A 24,335-nucleotide genomic window follows, 5' to 3' on the forward strand; every position below is an offset into this window, starting at 1 on the left:
CATCAAAGTATTCGGGAAACGCTGAAAATCTGCGAACCGTAAAACGATTTTTCATGCTTTGAGCAACCATGGATTCTCATGCCACTCCCATCTCGTTTTGGGTCACAGACTTACTGATTTCCTGGATTTCCCCTTGGAAGATCGCTCTCGTTCTGTCCCTTTTCTTCTTCGCTTCCTCCTCCGCACCTCTTGCTCTTCATATAAAATTCATTTCAATTCAGCGTGTACCTATGAACGGAGGTGATAAAATGAAAGGCGAAATCGTGATTCGAACGTGTAGCTTCTTTTTCGGAAAAGCATTTCCTTTCTTGTCTTTTTCTTTTTATTTAGAAATATCGTACAAAGCTCGTGACGCGTGTTTAAATTAAATTATCGTCGTGCCTATTTTATGTACTTAATATGCAGGTAAATTCGTTGTGAATGGTGTAATGAGAATATTGTTGCCGTTCGACCCTTTCGCGATAAGCGAGAACTTGAACGAAGATTAATCTTAATTTGGTATCCTTGGCAAACGTGAGGACAGAGATAGACGAGTGATAAATTCTTAGGAAAAGTGATTCATTCGTGAAAGGGTTAAATTGCAGGTAAAATAAATACTATCTTTAAACGTGGCGTTGATTGTGTTAAAAGTGCGATTTATAAATTACAATCTAGAACTAACGAGGATAACCGGACGTTGAATTATTTATAACTACGCGAAAATCGGGGCCGCATCTTTCCACGAATCGAGTGACAAATGAGAGAGAAAAAAGAGTGAAAAATTTCATTAATATCGTCCGTGAGCGTTGCAGAGTCATCGACGGGTCCTAAGATACAGGATATCAAATTACTCGCACACCCTTTGACGCTGCTCGGCCACTTTAATCCCATTGACTTGAAGAGGGACGCTCAAAGAAGAAGCATCGTGAATCGCGCGAGGGCCACAGCGAAAAAGACGTTCCAACGCGTTCGAGCTTCGCGTTGCGGCTCACTTACTGAATTATTTACGTAAAAAGTGAAATTTAACGGTGCCTGTATAGCGGCCCTCGTTTCTGCCACTTTTCCGATGAATTGCCTCCTGAATTACCCTTTTCCCACGGTCCCCTCGGTAATTCTTAAAGGGATTCCTAGTATGCACGTGAAAGAAGAAAAGGAAAGACTCGAATTTCCTTACCTACCTTTCCTTCAATCCCACTTTCTCCAATAAAATAGGCTAAACGTCACTTTTACAAGATTCTCTCTTTTTCCAACGAAAACGAAAATTTGATGAAATGAGAAAATTTAGCCGGTTGATGGGAATCGAACGTGTTTCGTCTTTCTTGCACGATTTTCCTAACTATTAGCGAACACTTGCAAACAGGACAAGCTCGAGTAGGAAAAATTTGGCAATGTTCTACCCATTATTTCGAGCGAAGGCAGAAACGAAGAGTTTCTCTAAGGCGACGGGTCGTGTGAAATTCAAATGGAAACACAGTGTCGGCCCTCTGTTTCCACGGATGGCGCCTTGTTACCCCCTTATCAATAATTCCTACGTATCTAGCTTACGTATCTAGTTGTCGTTGGTCGAATTTCTAGGTACTTTCGCTCCCCGTTAGCGGAACGAGGGAACACGGAGTGAGAAAGAGAGAGAGAGAGAGAAACACGCGTGAAATACTGTCGGGGTGTGCGCTACTGCAGGAAAGTTTGGCTGTTTCGTGCGAGTATTAGAAACCACGTGAACGGAAGTAGAAGCCCGGCCCAGTGGCTGACGTCACATCCGGAAGAGACGTATCCGGCGTCACGTTGCATGGCTTCCGTACGTTCTCCTAAAACAGAAATAAAACACGCTTTCTCAGTTTCCTCAGTCTGCGGAACAATCGTCAATCTACGATCGTACAACTAACCCTCGATTTGCTTCACTCTCGAATTTCACTCGCAAATCCGTCTAAATTTTTCGAAATTCTCCCTATATTTCAACAGTGTCGAACTCGAAGCATTGACCTAGTTGCGCGTTTCGCGAATTATCGGAAATTCGGCAGGTAAAGGGTTAACAGGAGAAGAAGTGTGTTTTAGAACTCGTCGTGACAGATAAAATTGTTCTATTTACGCGAACATTTATTTCTCGCGAGTGTGTAATCTCGGGTATCAATTAACCGTGTAAACGGAGAGTTTGGCGTGTCCGTCTTGCGATTTCGTATGATTAGGGAGGGGAAAAGGGTTATCGACTATCGGATTATTGGTTTTTCTGCGTCACCGGCCTCCAAGTGGGCTAAGGTCTTCATTAATTACCGCGCTCTTTACCGACCACTTGGACGCTTTTCACCCTGAAATAAAGGAAGGGAGGGGAATGGGAAATAATTATTCGAGGAGTAACCGGGAATTTCGCTGTAGCGATTCTATTCTATTTCCCAGCGAGTTGTTCGAAGTGACGAGAAAAAGGACGTTGAATTTTTGAACAGGTGTAAAAATGGTGGGCAATTGGAAAAACTGAAATACATAATAAAGATGTTGCACGTTCCGTATGCAAATGCAAAGAACGTGCCGCGAACAGATGGCGGCGGGCACGTGTACGCACGTGTGCCCTCAGCTGTGCTTACAAGAACGTCCCTTGACGTTGCCAAAACCTATCTCATAAGGAGACAAGCCACGTGCGTACGAGATTCTCGCGGTTTCATGCAGCGATATTAAATCGTCCCGGAAGGATGCTTCTCCTTCTTTCGTCTCCTTCCTTCTCATCCTACCTTTCCAGTTATTCTTCGTAAATCGATCTTCAGGATTTTTGGTCTACAAGCCCAGTCGAAGTCGTTAATAGAGCGGAAGCTTCGATTACAGTCATTGGCATACTTTACGGCTTGATTTTTTCACCAAGAACCTCTAACAACTACTTTATTTTCCGAAATTACTCTTTTTAACGATCTCCCCTTCCTCGATTACACAGGCCTGATCCCCTAATGGCAGAAATACGAGCACTTTGCTGGAAAGAAATGGGCCGATGTAAGCTCGTATACATTCGAAACAAGTAACTCCTTTTTATTCCCCTCCTGTTCCTTCGGTTTATTCCGAAATATTCTGTTGCATGCAGGTATATCCCCGATCGATCATGTAACTACCGTTAGCGTCGTTTATTCGGACATCATTGAACCAGCTAATTTTCAATCTTCCAATCACACGTAATTATTAGTACAGATAGTAATCCCTCACAAGGATCGACGATGATTGATCATAGTTACCGGTATTAATTCCTAAAGTCCGAATGGTCGAATTACGTGCTTGTACATATTACGTTGGACCATTTACCATTAGACGTGTGCATGAATTTCGTATCACTAGTGAGATAAACGCATCATTAGTGAGATCATCAGAGGAAGATCTGCCGATATCGAAACAGTCTCCGATTTAAACGGACTTAACGGAGCCAATCTTCTAAGCTCTTCATCTTTCCTCCACGAAGACGACAGGATATCAACCCTTTCGAAACTCCCCGATCCTCGCCGATCGAGATATTCAATTTTCACCGAGATATTTTCCTCGATAACGCAGGTGGCAGAGGGTTTAAACGGATGAAGGGAGGCTGTAAATCTTCGTCAATGTTCGTTGATTCACGGTCGATGGAACGCTCCAAGTATCAGAGCCTATCTCTTGCGGTTTATGCAATTTCCTCGGTATTCGAGGAGTCTGTTCGTATTTGGCGCCTCATGGCCAGAAGATCACGGCGGATTCCGGACATCAGCGCACGATCCGCTCTCGTCCTTTGTCGAGGATCGGTATCAAGGGTAGTTAATTGGCTGGCCGGATAGGGCACGGTCAATTGAACGTTTAATTAGAGTGGCAGAGTATCGATGGATTTTCGGTCGGGGTTGCTTGGCATTAATCGATGATCTCCGTGGCTTCGCTTCGAATGTTTGTCGTTCAGAGCCCTCGACGTGTACCTGCTTAACTTCCCTTTACAAAAAGATACCTACGGAAATTGAAATTGATCTCTTGGATTATAGCTACTCTTTGCAGAATTTTTTTTGCTGAAAGTGATGGAACTCTTGGTAATGCAGGTACAAAGATAGTGTAAAGTTTAGTGGAACTGATGAAGCAAGGTGTCTAGATGTGACTATTATAAGTTTTAAAGGTATTTTCCGTCCACGAAGTTCCCGGTACACCAATATGTCGCCTTAGTTCAGAGATTCATGGCTACCTCTGAGATTTTTAAGCGTACACGTATATACATACATATACATATAGGTGTCCAAATTTCATCTCTGGCCCCTGCCTTTTTCTCTTTGCCCCTGTTCCTCACCTTGAAACCCTCCGCGCGCTCTTGCTGCGATATTATTAAATTTCCGACCTGAAATAACTGGCTGAATTGAAGCTAGAAAATTCATTCCCACCGCCCCACACTCCCTCTCTATCCTCTTCTCTGCTGGTGTTATTAAAAAATGTGAGAAAAAGGAATGTCGAATGAGAGATTTTTGATCGCTAAACGCGCTTATTTCGTGAAATTTATCGAGGTCTATGAACGCCGGTGTTTTTCAAATTACCATCAAACCGATAGAATTCAGTTCACCGTCGTGTTGGGAGGCGATTATCGCGCGTTACCTCGCGCTCAAGATTCTTTTTTTTTTTCAATCAGTACCGTTAATGAAATACCATTCTTTCGCGATTCCATTCGCGGCGGAAATGAGGATGGTATGCGCCACGCCACGCCACGCCACGCCACGCCGGTGAAAAATGTTGCGCTACAGCCAGCCGAGAGCTTCGGTATGTAATATCTCTCACACTGTCGCTCTGGTCGGAACCGAATGGCGTCAGTTTGGGTAGAGGAGGCACGAGGTTTGCCGAACGAAGACAAGGACCAGGAATAAAGGATCAGGATGAAACGAGGGTCGAGGTAACCGAGCGATTATTTTTAACATTTTTCGTATGAAAAAGACTTAGAAGTGACTATTTTATGTCAAATGACTGTAGTAAATTTATTATAGTTATTGTCACATCAAATACTATAAGAGTGCAATTTTTTTGCCGGGGGAGAAATTGGGAGTGGGCAGGGTGACTCTTCGGTAGCTTTCCAAGTCAAGCTACGTTCCTCGCGACTAATGTTAAGATGGGTGACCGCCAACGTTGGAAAAAAAATATTTGTAATTTTTATGTATAAGGGAGGAGGTAGAGGGGGTTAATAATAAATATGTGATAATAAGGAGGGACAGTGTGAAGAGATGTTACTGTATACAGTCGAAAGTATCCATCGAAGTTTGAGTATCGATCGCTCTAATGACTCCCGAAGCATTTCCAAAGTACGACGAGTAGTACTCGAGGAAAGGGATCGACTTGAGAAGCGCGTAGGATCGAGGACAATTTCCGAGAGTTCCTTCAGGAAAGCTAGACGAATCGGAGTGTGGTACTTGTGCAACTTTTCGAGCTTGTAGATCATTCGCGATTCCGCGATAGTCGTAACGCCCAAGTCCTCTTCTCGTAACAACAGCCAGACTTTCGCATTAACGAATCGATTCGAAGGGAAGTTCTCTTAAATTCTCTCCAGCATGGAGACTTTACCAGATCGAATCATTCTAGAAAATAATTTCGAATCTACTGAAAGGAACAGAATATTCTGGACTTGAACCTATAGTGAAACTGTTACATTGAAATACGAATCAATCTTCCAAACAAGAAAGTAATAATATAATTGATACTGTTACAAGGACTATATTTATCTTTATAGTTTGAGCAATGAGAATTGAGCAGACAATAATCTCTTTAAGGAATGACAATTAATATCGTCTGGTGTATGTCGATAACGGAACAACGAAACGAGCGATCATCTAGAATCGTGGACCAATTAGCAGCGGTAATGGTTGCGCGATAATTCGCAGCGATAAAGCTCTCTTCCCGTAGGGATCGTTCAAGCGCCACCAGATTGCTCTAGCTGGCCTTAATAATTTTCTTTAATCACTGCATCCTATATTTAATTCGTAGCGTCCGATAGCCTGGCTGATCTACAGTTCTTTGGTAAGCTTAGTAGGCTAGCTTAGCGGAGCATTTATGGCTGATTTATACGATCCATTACCACTACCAGTGACCCAATAAGACCATCCGCCAGCCACGGGTTGAACCAGATCGGCGGTGCTCTTAAAGCTGATTCGCAAGGCCCCGCTAGCAGTGGCCTTAAACGCTGTCCTAGACTCGGAATCTTATTAAGGTCAACGATGATGCTCCCTTGGCCCCGTCACGTCAAGATCAATAGCGAGCCATTAGAAATTACTAGGATTCTTTCGTGTATTGGGTCATCTCCAGTCTATCACCTATTCTGCGAATATTTCCTTAGACCTGACAAATGGCCCACAAATGGCTTTACAAATGGCCCAGAATTGGGTGCTAAGAATTTTCACGCATTTCGGCGAATGTTTTGGTAAATAATTTCAATTAGGTCGTGTATCGTTCGAGTGAAAAATTCTGCCATTTTGTTTCTTGCTAAGTTACCGTTGAGGAATCCAATAGGAAGTTTCTCCAATCGATAATACGGTCATTGGACAAATTCTGCCGTGAAATGAATATTTGTTTTTGCACAAAGTCGTCCACGAAAGGGTTAAATCACAATCCAAGGATTCCCTTACCCGGCGCTAAGATGGCGGACGAAATTCTTTCGTGCACGAAGCGCCGTTAAAGCGCGATCCTCCGCTTTTAACCGTAGTTTCCGTGCCATTAGAGAGACGGTAGCCTCACGAGCGAGTCGTTAGCCAAATTCCCCCCCTCCAGCAAACTGTTCAAACTCGTAATCCGAAACGCAACAGCGCTAAAAGCTCATCGTCGTCCTTAATAGGCTGCCGCTGAATACGAGCCAAATATTAAAATCTCTCTGCTCACGGAACAACTTGCAAAGGGGACGTGGTGGTGGTGGAGGAGGAGGAAGGAAGAAGAGAGATCGCGCGACCGCTCGAGAACGGATTCCGGAAGATTAGCTCCGCGGAGAAACGCTCGGTGTGCGTATTCGGTCGGTGTGCTAGCCTGAACATCGAAAATCCGGGAAAGGACGAGGAAAGAAGGATGGAAGAGAGGTCTGATCTAAGATAACGAAACGGAACGAAAAGGAAGAGAAAAGGAGGTGAAAAGTTTTGGAACGAAAGGCTTGAAGACGGTATGAAGATATCGGGGATAGGTCTCGAGGAGACGAGAGGAGAGACAGCCGCTGAGAGAACTCAACGGTGATGTGCAATTAGGAAAATTGAATTCCGGCGTAATTAACTTTCTTAATTAATAGAATCGTGGAATTGTATCTTTAATCTGGCCGCTGAGAGTGCTTCTGGCAGCTTCTGTCACCGAACCAGAGAGCGAGAGAGAGGAGGAAGGATCTGTGACTTTGGAGGGAAATGGAGGCTTGACGAACGAGGAGAGAAACACGGAAGCACGGAAGGGGATAAGACAGGATTGTTGCGACGCGAAGAGGTGCTGGCGACGATTGCCAGAGGTCTTAGGGATGGGAAGTCGCTGTAAGTTTTGATATATGCGCGACGTTATTTACGATCGCATAAGAATTAGCTCAGACACGGTGGCACTGTGCAAGAAGCCGACTTTGCACCGGGGACTGGCACTCTACCCGACCGGTTTTTGCCAGCTGGCTTCCGGAAAAGTCGTTAAATCTCGCGCCGCCATTCGACGAATCAGCCAAATGACGCTTCTTGCCTGCGGTTGTCGGTTGTATCGATGGGAGTTCAGGCGACGCTAATTCCCCGTGTATTTCAACCTCTAATGGAAATATCGCTTCCCCTGCAGCAGAAGAAACTTCGTAAAACAGGTGAGCGCCGGGGAATCTGCATAAATATTCCCCTAGATACCACTGATACCCTTTCAATATTTCATTTAATTCGATAATATTGCGGATAAATCGTCGTGACAGAGTGAAAAATTAACGTGGTACGCTTTCAAACGTCGTCGCGGTTTGTCGGAAAGCTGCGATCGAAAGTCATTTTTCTCTCCGTACCCTTTTTGCGTCCACGGATTAATTAATCAAGTGGCGTCGATTTTGTTCGACCACCAAGTCGATTAATAAAATTGATTCGTTCTTTCTTTTCTTTTTTGCTTTTTTCGCCAGACAGATCTTTCACCTTACGCATAACTGCTACTATCGGCCGGAGTCTGATTGTGAGTGATTTTTCAACGATAACACAGAGAGGATACGTGGTACGTGTGTGCACGTCGGCTCGTAAAGATCGCGTGGACAGGCGCCTTTAATTCTGCAGCTTATAGAAGCGCGGATGTGGTCGCGATAAAGCGCGTAAATCCGCGATCTGCAGAACGGTACTCGGCAAACTTGTGATTTATCACCGTGGTCAACGTTCTCGTTGCGCTTGGTACACGGTACCGCGGTGTTTTATGACGTGTAGAAAACATTTCGATGAGAAAATTCTGCTTCGATAAGCTCTGGCAGAAATACATTTTTACCGCTTGTTTTTCCTTTTTTTTTTTTATATTTATCTTTCTTTTTGAATATCCTGTTCCATTTTATGCCCACCAGTCGTATAAGTGAAACACTTGTGCTCTCGGAGGTCAGTCTGTCAACGAGCTTCGAGTGAGGTGTATCAAAGTGAATTATGAAGAATCGTGATGTGAACTCTTCACTGGTGTCCTGATTGGAGCTTGGTGACGACGTAATCTGATAAATGAAACGCCTCGTCGTGACGTGATCTCTAAGGTAAGCTTGTCTCGTTATTATTCTATCGATGAATTTTTTGAACTTTTCTTTTTTAAAGGTGTCTAAAATTCTGTTCGTTTACACGTTTGAATTATCTGCACGTTCTTATCTGCACAATCGATCGATTCTTTAAAATTCGAACGATGTTTCATCGAGACGCGTTTCACAATTCACGAGGCATTTATGGCGATATTTATAGGGATATTTACGTCGGCTTGTAGCTCGTAAAAATCATCTCGACGTCGAAGCACCGTGACGGTCGCGTTTAATTCCGCGCGAACGGTAATTCTTTCCGAAAGCAGCTACTCGCGCGTGCCCATAAACTCGCGTGAATTCGCAATTTGGAGGACCGTGCGGCGAATCGGCGATACTCTGATTTATCAGCCCGATCGGCATCTCTCCGTGCAACATCGATTATAAGCAGAGGCGCAAAATGTTGCGAACGCTACGCCGTTCGTTTTTCACTTAATCGAGGGACGAGTATTTTATGCCGATTTACGTCCACTGATTCCTATCTTTTTATTGTGTATTTTATTTTTTAACCAGTCAGTTCGACCGTTCGCATAAAACAAAAGTATCGACTTGACGTGTGCTTCTTTTCCCATTTATTTACAATCTTATTTATCCGGTGTTATTTTATTTTGCAAACTTGTACGATTGAAATTATTTAGCGAAAGGTGAACTGACCAAATGAAAAATTGACGCGACGATAGTTGCAACGATTACTCTTTTCTCAACAAGTATCGAAAATTCATTTTCCTCGAAGAGTTAACTCGATCCTATTCGTCCCCCACCTTATTCGAGAATCACTTGGACACTTTTCACCGAGGCAACCTTACTTTTACCTGAACTCGTACCAATATTATCGCCGCTAAAACCAGCACGTAAACGTAACCCTAACGCTTTATCCCAACACCCTCGAGTATCTCTCCGTAAACTGAGAAAATGGGCAAGTAGAAGACGGGGTTCTGAAGAGTAGTGGATGCAATCTGTGAAACTACGAAACGAGTCGGCGAAGTTCTGATTTACGGCCACGTTCCGTAGCCCCGTGTACACGGGACAAGAGAAACGGAATATCTCGGTTGGCTGTGTACGTGTGAGTGTGTATAGACGCGTATAGGGAGCTATTGGTGGGCGTCGCTGGAGCGGGAAAAATGCGACGTCGCGCGGCCCACCGCTTCGTCGCAATAACTTCCGAAGGAAAATTCACGATAATAGAGACTACTGGCTGCGAGTTCCGTATGCAAGTGTGCTTACGCCACTCCTTCTCTAACCCTCCTCCTCCACCTTCTCAATCCCTTTTCCCGCCCTTTCTATCCTCCCTTTTTCTCTAGACAACACGGAGATCTCCACCCTCTGGTAACACCCTTTCTTTCTCGATTTTCTCGATTTTTCCCCCTTTTTCTTGCCAGGCCAAACGACGTCCTCGCGGCGAACCAAGAGGCTGAGCTAGACAAATAGTCCCGCCGTGAAATACCGCCGCCTCCTTAAAACTTTAAAGTGTTTCGAGTAATCCTGAGGCGCGACTTTAGATCATGGGGATACACCCACCCACTGTTGCCTTGTCTCTTTCTCTTTCTCTTTCTCTCTTTTTTTCTGTTCTTTTATCTTCTAGTTTCTACATCGTTCTTTATTCGTACGGTTCGGATGGCGTGCACGAAGACGTTATAAGGAGAATCGAATATAAATGCCCGAGTACGGGCCGCTCGTAATGCTCCAGCCAATGAGCTGCACGGAGGAAGCCTCTTGTTCTGCGGTTTGATCGCGCCGGAACGACGATTTAGGGTTAGCTTTTATGGCGGCAATTTGCTCGGAACGGCCACCATTACGCGGAGACGTTTGTGCTGTCCGTATTTTTCTGCCAGACGTGCCCGCTCTAGGGCCTGGATTATTAAACTGGGTTTCAATTTTAGAGAGTGTCGACTACCTTTGCTGTGTACTCTGATTTCTCCACAGTGACGTGTCCTTAAACATATATATGTATTATCTTCCATCGATAATTCCTAGAGTGTGCATTTTTAATAGAGGAAGATTGATCTTTGAGAAGGAAAATTTTCTGCCCTTTAAAATTTCGGCGTTTCGTAGTTTTTGCGCACGGTAGGACAGTTTGTGAACTTGCTGTACGGTGTTGACGGAGTAACAAAGAAATTCGTTAATCGAACGTAACCTCGAACGAGAAAATAATATTTGAAGGGGAAGCGAGGCAGGTGGGAGAAAAAATAGGAGGCTTTTAGAGGGAATTTCAGCGCTAACCTGGTTCGACGATCAGCATTACAGTGTCGGTTCGTCCCTCGGTGGGTCTGCAGGAATATTTCCCGACATCGTTCGGCGTGACCGCCGCCAGAGTCAATTCCGAGACCGTCCGTGCCGCGCCTCTTTCAGTCTCCACGTTTATTCCCCCTCGTGCAGCCTGCAAGCAATGCAAACACGTCGAATGCAACGTGAAATTCCGCGCAACAGACACACGCCTGTGCAACCCATCGTACAACACGGAGAGCTTTTTTGTTTCCCTCCATGCATGAGCAACTATAGCTACGAATGGCAACTATAGCACCACCCTGGTCACCCGGTTCCACGAAAGAGAAATTCGTCGAACAACGATTCGTGTTTACAATGAATACTGTTTTATCGGTAAAACACGCGTTATTTCGCGAACGGTGTCCAACGGTTGTTGACCGTGAGAATATTACGATCAACAAAATATCGCGGATGCAGGAAATTAAATAAATCACCGAAACCCCCGTACTCCCTCATCTCCTACCCGCGCGAAACGTTCACGGTTTGTAATTTCGTAATAAATCCGACGAGATGAATTGCAAAATCCCGTCGCTGATAAATTTTCACCCTATCCACTCCGCAGAATTTTTCATGCCACCGATCGATTTCAATTCTCCCTTGTAATTACACGTGTACACACCGTGCGTTCGTATCGAGAGCGACGAAACATCGTCGAAATTTCTATTCCGCTCGACTAGTGTATACGTTGTAGACGAAAATTGTCTAGGAGAAGGATTCGAACCGTGCAAGGAGTCGCGCCTCCTGCCGGCCGGATGATTTACGATCGCGTTTCTTTCGGTTCGAGACGAGATTCTCCCGCGAGGAGAGGCGTCGAAGAAAGAGAGAGAGAGAGAGAGAGAGGTTGGTGTAAAAAGTTTCATTAGAGTTGGTCTCACGAGTAGTAGCAGGGCTGCGTTACCTGGAATGTTAGGAGTTTGTTATCCCGGAGCCATTGCACGCCCCTGATGGGCCGGGTCTGATACGGGGACAATATGACGCACCTCATGGTGATCGTCGACCCCGATGCCACCCTCTGCTCCCGAGGACCCATTATGGCCGCCACTGGCGCCGTGCTCTCGTAACCTGCAACCCATGTACGGACAAATATTATACCACTGGTAACATCTTTTCCCCAAGCTTTAGCTAGGTTTAACGTGACGTTAAGTCGTCGAGTTCATTGCGGTCCTGGTTTGTGGATATCTGCTGGTTGGAGAGGGTGTTTCTTGAAGGGTGTATGAGATACTGGGATTTTCAATGGGGCAATTAACCCTTATATGTATATTTCATGTATTTTTATATTCTTTCAAACTACTTCGTTGCTGAGACATTTACGATTCCTGTGAAATCAATTTTTTACCAAGTGGTAGGCAGTAACGTCGTTTCTCAGTTGCCACTAGAGTGCAAAGAGTTAAAGTGACCAGCATTTTTTCTGATTACTTTAGAGAGTGCGAAATAATTTTTCTTTTTATCGAACGATGTTACTTCTACTTGTCGGACAATTTTAAATATAATTATTTTTGGGATTGTTTTCTGGTTAGAAGTATATGATTTTGAATTTGAAATTTTTCTATTTATCGTAGATTATGGATCGTAGGGTTTGCGATATTTCCCGAACGAGCCAGAGAAGTGTGTCCCGGCGGCGTCCGCTTAAATAAAGATAAGATGTTAAACATCTTATAGCCGGGAGAACCGACGAAGAAAGTAATTACACGGAGAGGAGAAGAACGTGGCAGAAAGAACGGAGCGTGTTTTATGCTTTCCTGCCTGAAAGAAGAAAAAAAGTGGATTCGTTAAAAACCGTGCGCACCGTACGACGAAGTCAAGATTCCCGAGCGCGATGTGACCAACGCGGAATGAACTCGGCGAAAGTTGGCCGAACCTCTCGCTAATAATTTCACCAGACTTCATTTATCGAAACACCACTTCAGACGAGTTAATTATCGCTTCTCTAATGAAAAATACCATCCGGCGGGAGAAAGTTCAAGAAGCCGCAAAACGATCGAACTCTCCTCCTCAGAGAACTCTTTGCAACTTTTTAATTGACAGCGTCGACTCGCGCTCCTTGCTCTCTTCGGTAATTGACGTAATCCTTTTCCTAGACTTTAATATCCGTCTATAGACGGTTTGTCTTGGTAACGAGAACCAGTCGCTTTAACACGCACCATTAAGGCTCCTCGACGAGTGTTACGCAATTATTTTAATTAATGCGAACGTTACCTTTTTCCTTCGTCGCGTTCAAAGTCAAAACCGCGTTTCTTGCCGCTGCACCAGCCGGAAAAGAACGGCGTAACACGCTCTCGCCGGTGCAGGACTGGTTTGTACATTTTAATTTACAGAACCTTGTTTAATATGCGTGCCACCGTGAAACGACGTGTTCTTCTCCAGACTACGAAACCATTCCGTTCGCCCTAGTTCCCGCTCGAAATCGAACCTGGCTGAGAAAATATCGATCTACAAGGAACATCCCTTAAAACGTCTGAACGAAAAGAAACCGTGTGAAGAATGGCAATTACGTTTCGCCGGAGTCTTGTCGCTGCATCAAAACGAGGAGGTCTACTTCTGTAGAGCGAGATCCTCGGTCCGGAAATTGGAGTTTCAAGTGTGAACAAAGAATACAGGGAGAGAGCAAGAGAAGCGTTCGAGGACATGGAAACGTGGCGTAATAATTCATTAGAAGGCGAAAGGGAAAAACAATGGGTCCCTGGAACGAGGGACCTCCTATGGTGTATGATAATGTCAGGACAACCGTACATTATTCAACGAGGTGAGGAATGGAGAGGGGATAGGGCACGGCTGAGACTCGTTTAACGCCACGTTCTCTTCCCGTGGAAGCACGGTTATGGCCACGGCTAGGTGACGAGGAAAAAGACCCCGGAGGACCGGAGGAGGTTTTCCACGACTACCGGGATTAAGGATAATCCTATTAGACTTGAATTAATCCTCGGGGAACTGCATTTCTCCACGGCGAAATATTACGTTACGCCGTTATTACTGTACACGCCGCGGCAGCCTGTTTTTCCTCCCCTGTTTCGCAGAAAGTTCGACGATGATGCGAACCTAAACACACAGCTAACCACCACACTTTTCCCGCGATCTTCAATCGTTATTCGTCCCTATCGGCGACACTTTTTCGCGAGAAATGAGCCATTTCGTCTGGGTCAAGATGTTCCGTTATTTTTCTCGTCGCTCTACAGAGCCTTCTTCTGGTATGAATCTCCAGGTTAAGCGTTTTCCAAAGTTTCAACACGAATTTCATCTCCACCTCGCAATTTTTTACTCGTCTTTTCACCCTCTTCTCGTCGATACATTTTTCCTGAATTACACACTCTTGCCCGCCGCTACTCTCGTGTCTACGTTGAATTCTACTCTAGCTAAGTGTTTCGATTTATCAGTCGGTCGAGGCACATCCATCCAGTCTATCGTTCCAACGTAGCCTCGTTATTGTTGCTCTTACCCTCTATAATACCTGGTGTGCAATTTTCAAAGCGGGTCGATCGGTTTTCTCTCCGAGCGAGGGAGGGATATTCGATTTAAAACGGCACTCTTCACGCTTGTTCTTTTTTCCACGCCTCTTGAATTTAAGCAACGATTCGAAGTCGATGGCAATTCCGCGGCGTGCTGCAACGACGAGTAGAAGCGGAAATGAGAGGGGATGAAGAAGGTTGAATTTCAACAGTGGAGAGCTGGGAGCAATAAAGAAAAAGATTCGGGAATCTCGCGTCTCGGGGATGAAATGATAGAAGAAGCGTCGTCTAGAAGGAGAGATGACGGTGCAAGAAGAATCGACGACAGATCCCAGGCCGTCAAAGCCAGCGAAGAAGCGCACTTATCCTTAAGTGATTGATGTCGACTGGATCCGGCCGGGAGAAATAAAAAGCGCCTGTCGGATGATTTTTTAACGGGCCAACGGTGTATAAAAGGTGTCACGACATCCTTCATAGCATAGGGGATATATATATATATAGATCGAGCACCATTAATATCTCGCGCAAGTTAAGGCGAACGAAAATCGCTGACCGATCTTCCGGAATTTATGAACCTTCCTTAGAGAGTAACTACATTTAACCTGTGATCTTGATAGCTTCAAACAGACGCGTTTCCAGAATTTGACGACGAGATTTCATTTCACGTCAACATGTGTCTGCGAAATTTCACGTGGAAATGAAACGTTTGTGTAGCGGTAAACGGTAATAATTTTGCTGTGTGCAAGTACACGTGAATATTCTCTGCCGGAGATGTATTGAAGTTTCGTTGCAAGTTTAATCCAAGTATTACGAAATGAAAAGTCGTGGGATGGAAGAAATATTCTGAAGAATAATTGCATGTATAAGGGACTTGGGAATCCTGTTCGAGAATGAGCTAAGTTTTCCCCTGAAACAACCTGCGGATCTCCCGCGAGCCGAAGATTGTATTGTTAAATCCTCGAAAAACCGGGTCAATCCCTTGATAATTTACAAATTTGTATACGAAGAAAGTTCCGCCGCGGGAAGTGTAATATCCCCCTCTAATAGAATTTCAATTACGATCATCATAATGGCCGCGGGAGAAAAGAAGGGGAGATTAATTTTTATGAGTGTCTGGCACGGGTAGAAACTTCCGATGAAGTTTTGATTGCGTCGCTGACGTGTGTACGTTTGTGTGCACGCTGTCAATGCGAATCGTGGAAAATGTGTAACAAAACGGCAGAGGGTTCTATTTTTTTTTCCTTTTCTTCTCTGATCGGAAACATTTTTTAATCATCCCTGACTGGTGCAAAAATATTTACCCGCCGCGTTATCTTTCCTCGGAAGAGAGTAGCAGAGTGAGAATAGACTAGATTTAAATTTAATTCGACAAAACTAGCGCGTGAAATTAGGCAGGCTGAAGTGTGCCTTGAAATTTATCTAGCGACTACAATGGTGAGAGGGACTCGATGGAAACGGGAACTAGAGGCACGCCGGTGGCAAAGTGTATGTACCACTAGACAGAAATAAACCCTCGTTTTCACGATGCTCACTTACTTATTCGCGTCTGCTGAGAATGCGGCTCGTCGTATCCCTCCGGTTTGTCAGGATCTGCAAAAAGCAACGATGGAAATTGTCGTGAAACTACTGTTTCTCATACACGTTGAAGAAGCATGTACTGAAGCATTAAAGGAGAAAAGCACACCGCCAGTCTTCCCCCTACTTTATGACAAACACGCGCACAAAACAGATCGCATGAAAATTACATTTTAATCGGTGGAAGCGTAATAAACACCAACGACTACTTTGCTCGTTTCATTCTCGCTACGATCCTTCTACCTTTTCCTTCTAAACTTTTTTCTACCGATAGTACGAATAATGAAGTCGCACTTTGTTCTCCTTCCGCACATTTCGTTCGTCAAATTCGTCTTTCTGCGGTATTAGCATATAATTAAGAATCGTCTGGCGACCAACGGGAAAATATTCAACACGAGTGGCACTCGGCAAAGTTATTAAACGTGGGTGGAGGGGAGGTGCAGCTTAAGGACAATTCAATTTAGTGGGCGGATTTAAATAAAGGGAGACAGGAGAAACTGCAATTACCTCGCACGGACAGCTGAACAGCATACATCATTTTGGGCTCGGTGTTCACCTGGCATTCGTACTTGCCAGAGTCCGTCTTCCTCGCGTTGTCCAGTCGTAGTGTCCACGCGTCGCTACCCGGTGTGTGCTGAGGGCCGAACCTAGTGTCCGAGCTGAACAGGGCGTTTCCTGACGTGAGAATGTGGAGGTCCTTGCTTCTCATCCAGGACACCTGGAAACGGGCCGTGGAACGCGTTTAAAATACACAGTAAATGAAATTACCATCTTAGTATTCTATATAGCAACTGCTCCCTGATTATTTTTTACAGCACTGAAATTTTTTAGGAGAGGGAGAAACAGAATTCTATTTGGAAAATTGTTTAATTACGCAGTTATGAAACGTTTAGTGACATTTCTTCCTCGCGAGGGTGAAATGTGTGTTTAAAAGTGTCCACGAAGTTTGAAGCTTCAGTTTTTTGCATAGAATAACACGTGTAGGCTGTGAATCTATTTTCGTGTAAATTGAATTGAATTGAAGCTCGCGAGAGCTTGCTCTTTCTAGAGGTAATTGGCAGGATTTTCAGAAAAGTCCGAGCTGAATAGGCGTGCCCGCCAAAATTACCCGCTAATGACGAGTATTCGTGGGTGCAGCATCACTTAGGGAACTCGCGATGCGTACGAGTAGAGACTCCGGTAACCCTCTTTCAGGGATGCACACTCGCGACCCGTAAATCAGCTCTCCGTTACGACTTATTTCATTCCCGCTTCGGTACTTTACACCCGTGTTACGAGCGACGTAATACGTAACATAGTAACACGTTACGACGTCGTTATCCTATGGCCGAGGATAAAGGATAGACCGGTGTTGGAAGAAAGTTCGCCCACGGGGAAGAAGCGGAGGGTAGAGATAAAGGTGAAATTTAGTGGAGCAAAGAGCGAAAATCACTATGGTTGTTACGAAACTATGAGAAAGAAAGGAAACGGAGGAAAAAGATAGAAAAAATCTTATTGCGAATTTTATTTCGTAAACGTGGTGTAATTTTATTAGCCAACACACACCGCGGAGTAATTTAAACGCCAGTCCAACTTAATATACGGTGCAATTATTCTTTCTTGCCGCGGGAAATAAAATCGCGATTTTCTTATGTCACTGGCAAGCCCCATTAATAAAACGCGGCAATGAAATGGCCGAGGCAGCTTCGTGTTCCATAGTTAGAGCCACCTTTGACATGTCTTATTGCTCCAGGCTAAATAATTAATCCCCATCCCCCGTTTACCCCCGTTTACCCCCGTTTACCCCCGCCAGAGCCGCCCACTACAGTTGTGCCGAGAGGGGCGAGAAAAGGGGGCGGGTAATGGGAGTTTACTGATTACTCAGTTAAATTCACGAGTTTCTCAACTCGCCAACTATTCCCCGGTTCCCGTAGCTCGGTTCATCAATTCTTATGAGTTTTATTCCGCCGCCCCTCCTCCTACTCTTGTACTCTGAAGAATTCAATCGTTAATTTCTCCTCGTGCAACTGCTCTCAGGACACGCTTCGTTTCCTGCTTGGCAAATATATCTTCTCACCTCCCCGACGGTACGAAGCGAGATTGAATTGTCTAGTTTTTACAGGAGAACCTCGGTAGGTAGTTCTGATTTAAAGATTGTACTTGACCGACGCGACGGGAGAACAACGCGTGAATGATGCACGATGCTCAGACGTTACGGATGGATAGGCTTAAGAAAAAAGGAGAAGAAGTATGTAGAAAAGCTGCACGACTCGCTATGTAATTCCCTATGATTGTCCATTCTCTTTTCGACCGACGCGGCATTCTCTCGGTCTTGTTATGAGCAAAAGTTTGCGCGACCCTCCAGTAGACGTGGAGTGCTGCGACTAACACCGAGGATGCTCGAGAAAGGTGCAAGTAGCCTTTCCGCCTTTCCTTCTTGCGATTAATATTTCCCGGTAAATCTTGAAGACCAAGATGGATGAAAAAGTGGGGATCAACGAGGAGGCTACAGAGAGAGACGCACCGCGTGGAATTCGAATATGGTCAGGGGACATTGGTTTATCCGATTCGCGTATTTTTCAGCGTTCGACAGGCCAAACGGTGAGATATTAGATATCCGGTTATCGGGCTGCAGTCGTTTCTGATCTGCATTCAGTTACTATTTGCTCGTTGGTCGTTTCGCGATAGAAATAGAAAGGTAGAGAGAGAGAGAGAGAGAAAATAGCGTGAGAGGAAGAAGAGAGAGAATAAACGGTCGAAGGAGGGAGAAAGAGAGAAGCGTGGAAATGGCAGAGTAGACGGAGAATCTAAATTGCGATCGTTCTGCACGCGGGCCGGCCCGGCGATTTTTAATAATGCCGTAATATCCAACCGGTGGAATCGAAGCAGCGTCGCGACGTTTCGTCGCACGATCAGGACGCAATAATCCGGCGGTGACAAAAAGAGATACTGGTCCTGTGCTCTCGGATACATTCAGCCGACTGTAGATTTATCGTCGTTATTAAAACAACCGTGGCGGTACTAGGCAAGCATCGTGGACGAGACGTTATTCACGATGTGAAACAAAAGGAACGGGGATTAATCGGTAATTAAATCGACGCTCGTCCCGATACTCACTCCGATGCTTCTCTAGATTCACGGTGGACATTTTTACACAATCGTTCTTCGAAGAACGGAAGCTGCTATTGTCTTGAAGCTTTACTTTAAAAATAGTAACATGTACATCATGAATCATCTAAACCTACAAAAAAACAGCAGTAGACGTCCTAAATTTTTCTGCGCAGCACAAACTTTTAAAAATCCCTCCATCATCCTTGCAACGAACCAAGGGACCACTGCTGCGTCTCGGAATATTCCTCAGATTTCCTTTACTCTTCTCAATCCTCTGGCAAAACCGAGGAAGAAATTTCTCCTCAAACAAGCCTGCTGAAAAATCCCATTCCGCGTAGATCAGAAAGAGTAAATCGATGCAGGCGGCGTCGGCGTCGGCGTTCGCTAGATCTGCAGGGAATCGGCGTCGGGGCATAACGAGAAGAAAATTCAGCGCCGCGTGCGGCTGATTTATACAATAATAACGTAAGCGGCACACGGTGGAGCGTAATGGTCCACGGCGTGGTCCATGGTCGGAGGTGGAGGGGAGGATGGCTCAGGTCATAACGTTAGGGGTGAGAAGAATGTACGGCGCGGTGTATCACGGCATTTGGTCGTATGCCAGTTTACTTGGGTACACCAGAGTCGGATGGCACCGAAATAGAACTGGCTTTGAGGTCGGCGCGAAGAAGAGAGCAAAAGATGGAAAAACCTGGAGAAAGAGGGAGAGAGAGGGATAGGGGATGGTTAGCTCACGCCTGGCGGGGAGACAAAAGAACGGGGCAATATACGAAGAAGCCGGCATAACCGCTTTCATCTGCTACGTCGACAGAGAGAACGCGGCCGGATAAAAATGCAACTCCTACCAAAGTCGTTTCCCCGCAACCTTACGAGCCTCGCTGCTCGTTCTATGCGCTCTCTCCTCCTCGAGGAAGCTACCTTACGGCTGGCATTCAACTCGCGCCGGGCAACCCCTTGTTTCCCTCCAGATCGATCATGTATTTCTTAAATTAGCCCCGTTGCTTCCGTGTCGTCGCGATACCAACCTTGCAGATTCTTCCGCGTCTTCCTTCCAAATTTTCAGCATCTTGCAACGGTGAAATGAATTTTCTCGCTTGTACGAGAGTGATCGGGATGTTTGGAAAATATTTTTAATATTCCAAAGGAATTTTTTCGCATTTATTTTCAAAGCTTCACTTTAGAGACGTTTTATTCGCACGCTTTATACGGAGTATTTGACACAGATGCACCGAAGAAGAGGTTCGTCGAGGATGAATGCGAGCAGGGAACCGGAAAGCACGATAGATTTCACTTGTATGGGGTGTCGTGTTATAACAGGTGGTAGAAAGACGAAGAAGGTGTGCTGGAAGACACCATTTTCGAGGAGCTCGAGTTTAGTTCGGTAGAGCGTGAATGCTATTAACCAAGTTCTTTGACTTCAAAGGTGATACTTTAGAGTAAATAGGATTAGGTTTAATCTAACCGGGGGATAAGGTTGAAAATTGCGAAAAACCGTGTTACACCGACGGATTTTAATTCACTTTTTCTCCGCAAAGGAAATTGAAAGTGCGATAAGGTGTCGTTAAATACAATTCGTCGACGCGCGTTTGTTCGCGCTTTCACACGGGGCTACAAACACCGGAACTGCTCGATCTTCCTGTTAGAAACAGACAAGGAAGTTACTCGATGAATAAAGTGAACTTCCTTCCCGGGTTCAATTGCACAAGTCGAAACTGCGAGGAAAAAAAAAAACGGAAAGAAAGTTGAACGAGGAGATAGAAAAAGTCGAACGGGGGTTTTAGCGCTTCACGATGAACCATCCAGTCGTACAATCGAATCACTGTTCCACGGTTAAATTATTTACTCTCCTTCTACCGAGCTCTCCGTCCGTAGCTACCGATAAGAATTGCTCTCGCGGAGACTTCTCTTTAGGCCACCGGCTACCATTATCCTCGCTCTTGAATCGAATGGACCCCGATCCCGGCACGGATTTACGTCTTCGCGGAACTTTCCGATGAATGAAACTCTGCTGAGATAACTTCGCGAAACGCGTACTCCCCGCTTGGAAATAGTTATTGAACTGCGATTTTTCATTCGTTAATTGTTCACGACCACCCGGGTAATTCCGTCTGAATTATTCCCCATTTTCGTCGCACTTTCATTTATCTACATCTCAAGTTCGGAATTAACATATTTCGTGTCGTGTGAAAATTACAAGCTTTCTGGCCGAATTTTGCAAAAATATGAAAAAGTTACTTTCGCAAATAGGGTTGGATTCTGCAAAATTTTGAAGCATACATTCTCCACATTTTTCTTCCTATTCAAATTTACAAATATTATAAGGTACATACCTTTGTGCGTGTACATCTACAAATTTCTATGAAATTCTGCTTAATAAGACAGCGTCGTGAGCGACGGATGTTCGAACACTGATGAAATGCACAGAGAAAGCCGGTAATTGTTTTCGTGGCTCGATGGGGAAATCCATGCCGTCCGTTTTTTAATCCGATTTCGTTTATCGAGAAAAGTCGAATATCGTTCGTGAAAAAAATTGCGCCGTCGAAGCGGGAAACGACATACACAGCCCGTCTATCCGTCGAAGCGGATTACGCGGACCGGCTAGGACTGCTCGTCCCGTGATTTTCCTTCTTTTTTATTTTTCGTTCCTCTCTCCCAAAACTTTCCTACAATCATCACGCTCTCGAATTCGTCGAAGATCGAATAATTAACTCGCCTGTTCCCGCGATATAGAAGAGCTTATCCATTCAACATCTCCGTGCAAACTCGATAAGTCGCTGATTTTTTATTCCCACGCTTTTCATACAATTTTCATTCACCCTTTGCAATACCGGTTTTCCAATACCGGCAAAGTAACATCGGATTGAAAAAGCTCGAACGCGAAACAAACGAACTAACGCGGGAAATTTGTGAAAAATAGAAATTCGCGGGAAAATATTTGCAGCGACTTGGTACTATTTTTCCTTCTTTTTTTTTTTTTTTTTTTTTTTTTTTTTTTTTTTTTTTTTTTTTTTAACGGGATTGCATGATACATTCGGCGGTGAATATGGGCGCGGCATAAACCTGACCCCGACTAACCTAAACTAATCGGTGACCAACTACGGTCCCGGGTCACTGAGCCTTTATCGATTACCTTTCTTGCGTTACACGTCGCTTTAGCCGTGACGGTAATGTCATTCGATTAACCGTGAACCGCTAATAACACCGTGCATAATTGGAAATCAACCGAACGAAAGAACACTCGCAAAAAATGATTGGAAAAATTCTGGAAAAATCCTTCGACAAATCCTCGAAGATAGAAGAAGGGTGAACTGTTATACTCCCGTTCTCTTGTCCCAGAAAGCTGCGACAACGAAGGAGTTCCTTTAAGTCGATCGTGAGATCGAAGATAGAAGGATATGGAACACGATGTTCCGCGTTCCGTTCCGGACGATCGAAGAGCACCAGCACCATTTGCATACACGCTGAAGAAAGTACCGTGAGGATGATAGAAGAAGACCTGGTTTTCCATTTTATTTCGTGGCGGGATCTCTCAAGGTTTTCGTGGCCACGCCCGAGTCCTCCAATTATTCTTCACCGTTGCGCACACCGTCAAGTTTTTCACGCGACGCCTTCGCCGTCCCTCTTATTCGAGTTTGCCTTTCTTATAGCTTTTCCGCCGTACGAACGGAGACTGAAACTCGCCGCGGCACAGGCTTTGTCACGTGCCCCTTTTGTCGCGTACAATAGGAGTGCTGACTAACTGGAACTTATCTGGGGTGTACGTCGCCGTGGTAGGCATAGAATTATGATTCGTCGCATCGCGCGTGATTCAATTAACCGCCACTGGGGGATGGTGTTTGAGAACAGAAGGAGGCCGAGTGTGGACACAGAGATTTTCCGGGGCGATAGCCACGCGGAATATGGGGGTCAGATGAGCGTTCCGATAACTGTTAGGTGTTTGTGGTAGAGAGTGGTCACTGATAAATCGTCGAAGAGACAAATGGTAGGGATAAGGGAATGTAGAGATGAATCGGGCCGTTGCTGAATTTTCGTATCGCACTTTTGCTTCAAGTCTCGTCCACTATCTATCTTCTCTACGAATATTCTCCCGAAACGGTACATTCTCGTGTTACCACATGTGTGGTAATCAATTAGACTGTCGAGCGTAAGTTAAAACCACTTGGAAGAGCACTGTAGAGCATCGTATAATATGTACACTTAAAATTCTACCGGCGGAGAGAGAAGCAGAGGTACTCGGTATATCTAGGGAGAGAGTGACGAGAATGTGGAAGACGTGTCCGCGATAAATGACGTTTTTAGTGGAGTCACGCGAGAAGTTCGGAAGCGGGTCTCGAATTATCGTCATCGTCATCGCTGACATTCCGGTTTCCCTGCACAGAAAGTCGTGCATTTCGAGTAGAGAATTATCCCGGCCACCAAGTACCACGCTCCTCGCATCTGGGCCATGAATTTATCATCCTCGCGGCGCAATCTCGCCGTTCCACTCCTCCTTAAGGCGTGTATTAATTTTTCAAGTGGCTCGGCGTGCCCGGCGTGGGAATTTAAAATTCAGAAGTCTAAACAGAGGCTAATGCCTGCCGCTACAAACGGGACTACATAATTATACCGTATCTTCCTTCCTCTTTCTACGCTTCCTCTCTATCTCTCCCTCTTTCTCTCAGACGTTCCCTGAAACGTAGGAAAGTATCGCGTAGCTGCTTGATAAATAAAAGGCCACGCGTAAGAAATGTGCCGGTCTCGTTCTCGTGGATGAAGAAGAGGGAGAGAGACGTTGCTGGGTCTGGATGAGAGAGAGGAGTTAACGCGAGGCAAGAAAAGCGAGAGGGAATCTAACTGTCGACGCAGTTTCTTAGCGAACTAACTTCATTAGGACATCAAAGATGCCGTGGCAACGCGTCAGAGGAAGTTGCATCGGTACACAGGGGGTATGAGACGAGGGGAAAAAGCGTTGCAACGGAAGAAAAAGAGCATCGCGTTGCTGTGATGTGCCTGGAGCGACCGGATGAAGGTGGAAATAAACGTGTCTCGGAAATAAAACGCAACACTTGCAGTGGAGGTGAACAGTAGTAGTCAGACATGCTTTCGATGACGTTTCAAGGGAAACATATTGCACGTTGAGCATCCGCTGTGTTGTTTCTCGTATTTTTATTAATTTTCGTTTAACGCGGGAACAGTAGAAGCATGTATTCACGTTGCACGTGTCATTGTGGAAATGGTGAATTTAGGTGAAGGAAAAGGTAGATACGTAAGAATCAGCCCGATAGCGGTTGTAACGAAGTGGGGAAAAGGCGTGAAAG

The 24,335-nt window shown here is 45.1% G+C and overlaps 1 protein-coding gene across 1 annotated transcript in view; it reads right to left on the bottom strand.

Moving 5' to 3' along the window:
* Positions 1–1,645: 1,645 nt before the first annotated feature.
* LOC108571378 overlaps positions 1,646–24,335 on the bottom strand; it is an 80,511-nt gene continuing 57,821 nt past the window's right edge. The window contains exons 3-7 of the mRNA XM_017933396.1: positions 16,456–16,666; positions 15,910–15,963; positions 11,829–11,992; positions 10,886–11,042; positions 1,646–1,784 (exon numbers count right to left, since the gene is read on the bottom strand). Of these exons, the coding sequence (XP_017788885.1) occupies positions 1,648–1,784; positions 10,886–11,042; positions 11,829–11,992; positions 15,910–15,963; positions 16,456–16,666 (723 nt within the window). The 3' untranslated portion in view covers positions 1,646–1,647. The remainder of the gene's footprint in view (positions 1,785–10,885; positions 11,043–11,828; positions 11,993–15,909; positions 15,964–16,455; positions 16,667–24,335) is intronic.

This window comes from Habropoda laboriosa, unplaced genomic scaffold (assembly GCF_001263275.1).
Source record: "Habropoda laboriosa isolate 0110345459 unplaced genomic scaffold, ASM126327v1 scaffold57, whole genome shotgun sequence".
Classification (NCBI taxonomy): domain Eukaryota; kingdom Metazoa; phylum Arthropoda; class Insecta; order Hymenoptera; family Apidae; genus Habropoda; species Habropoda laboriosa.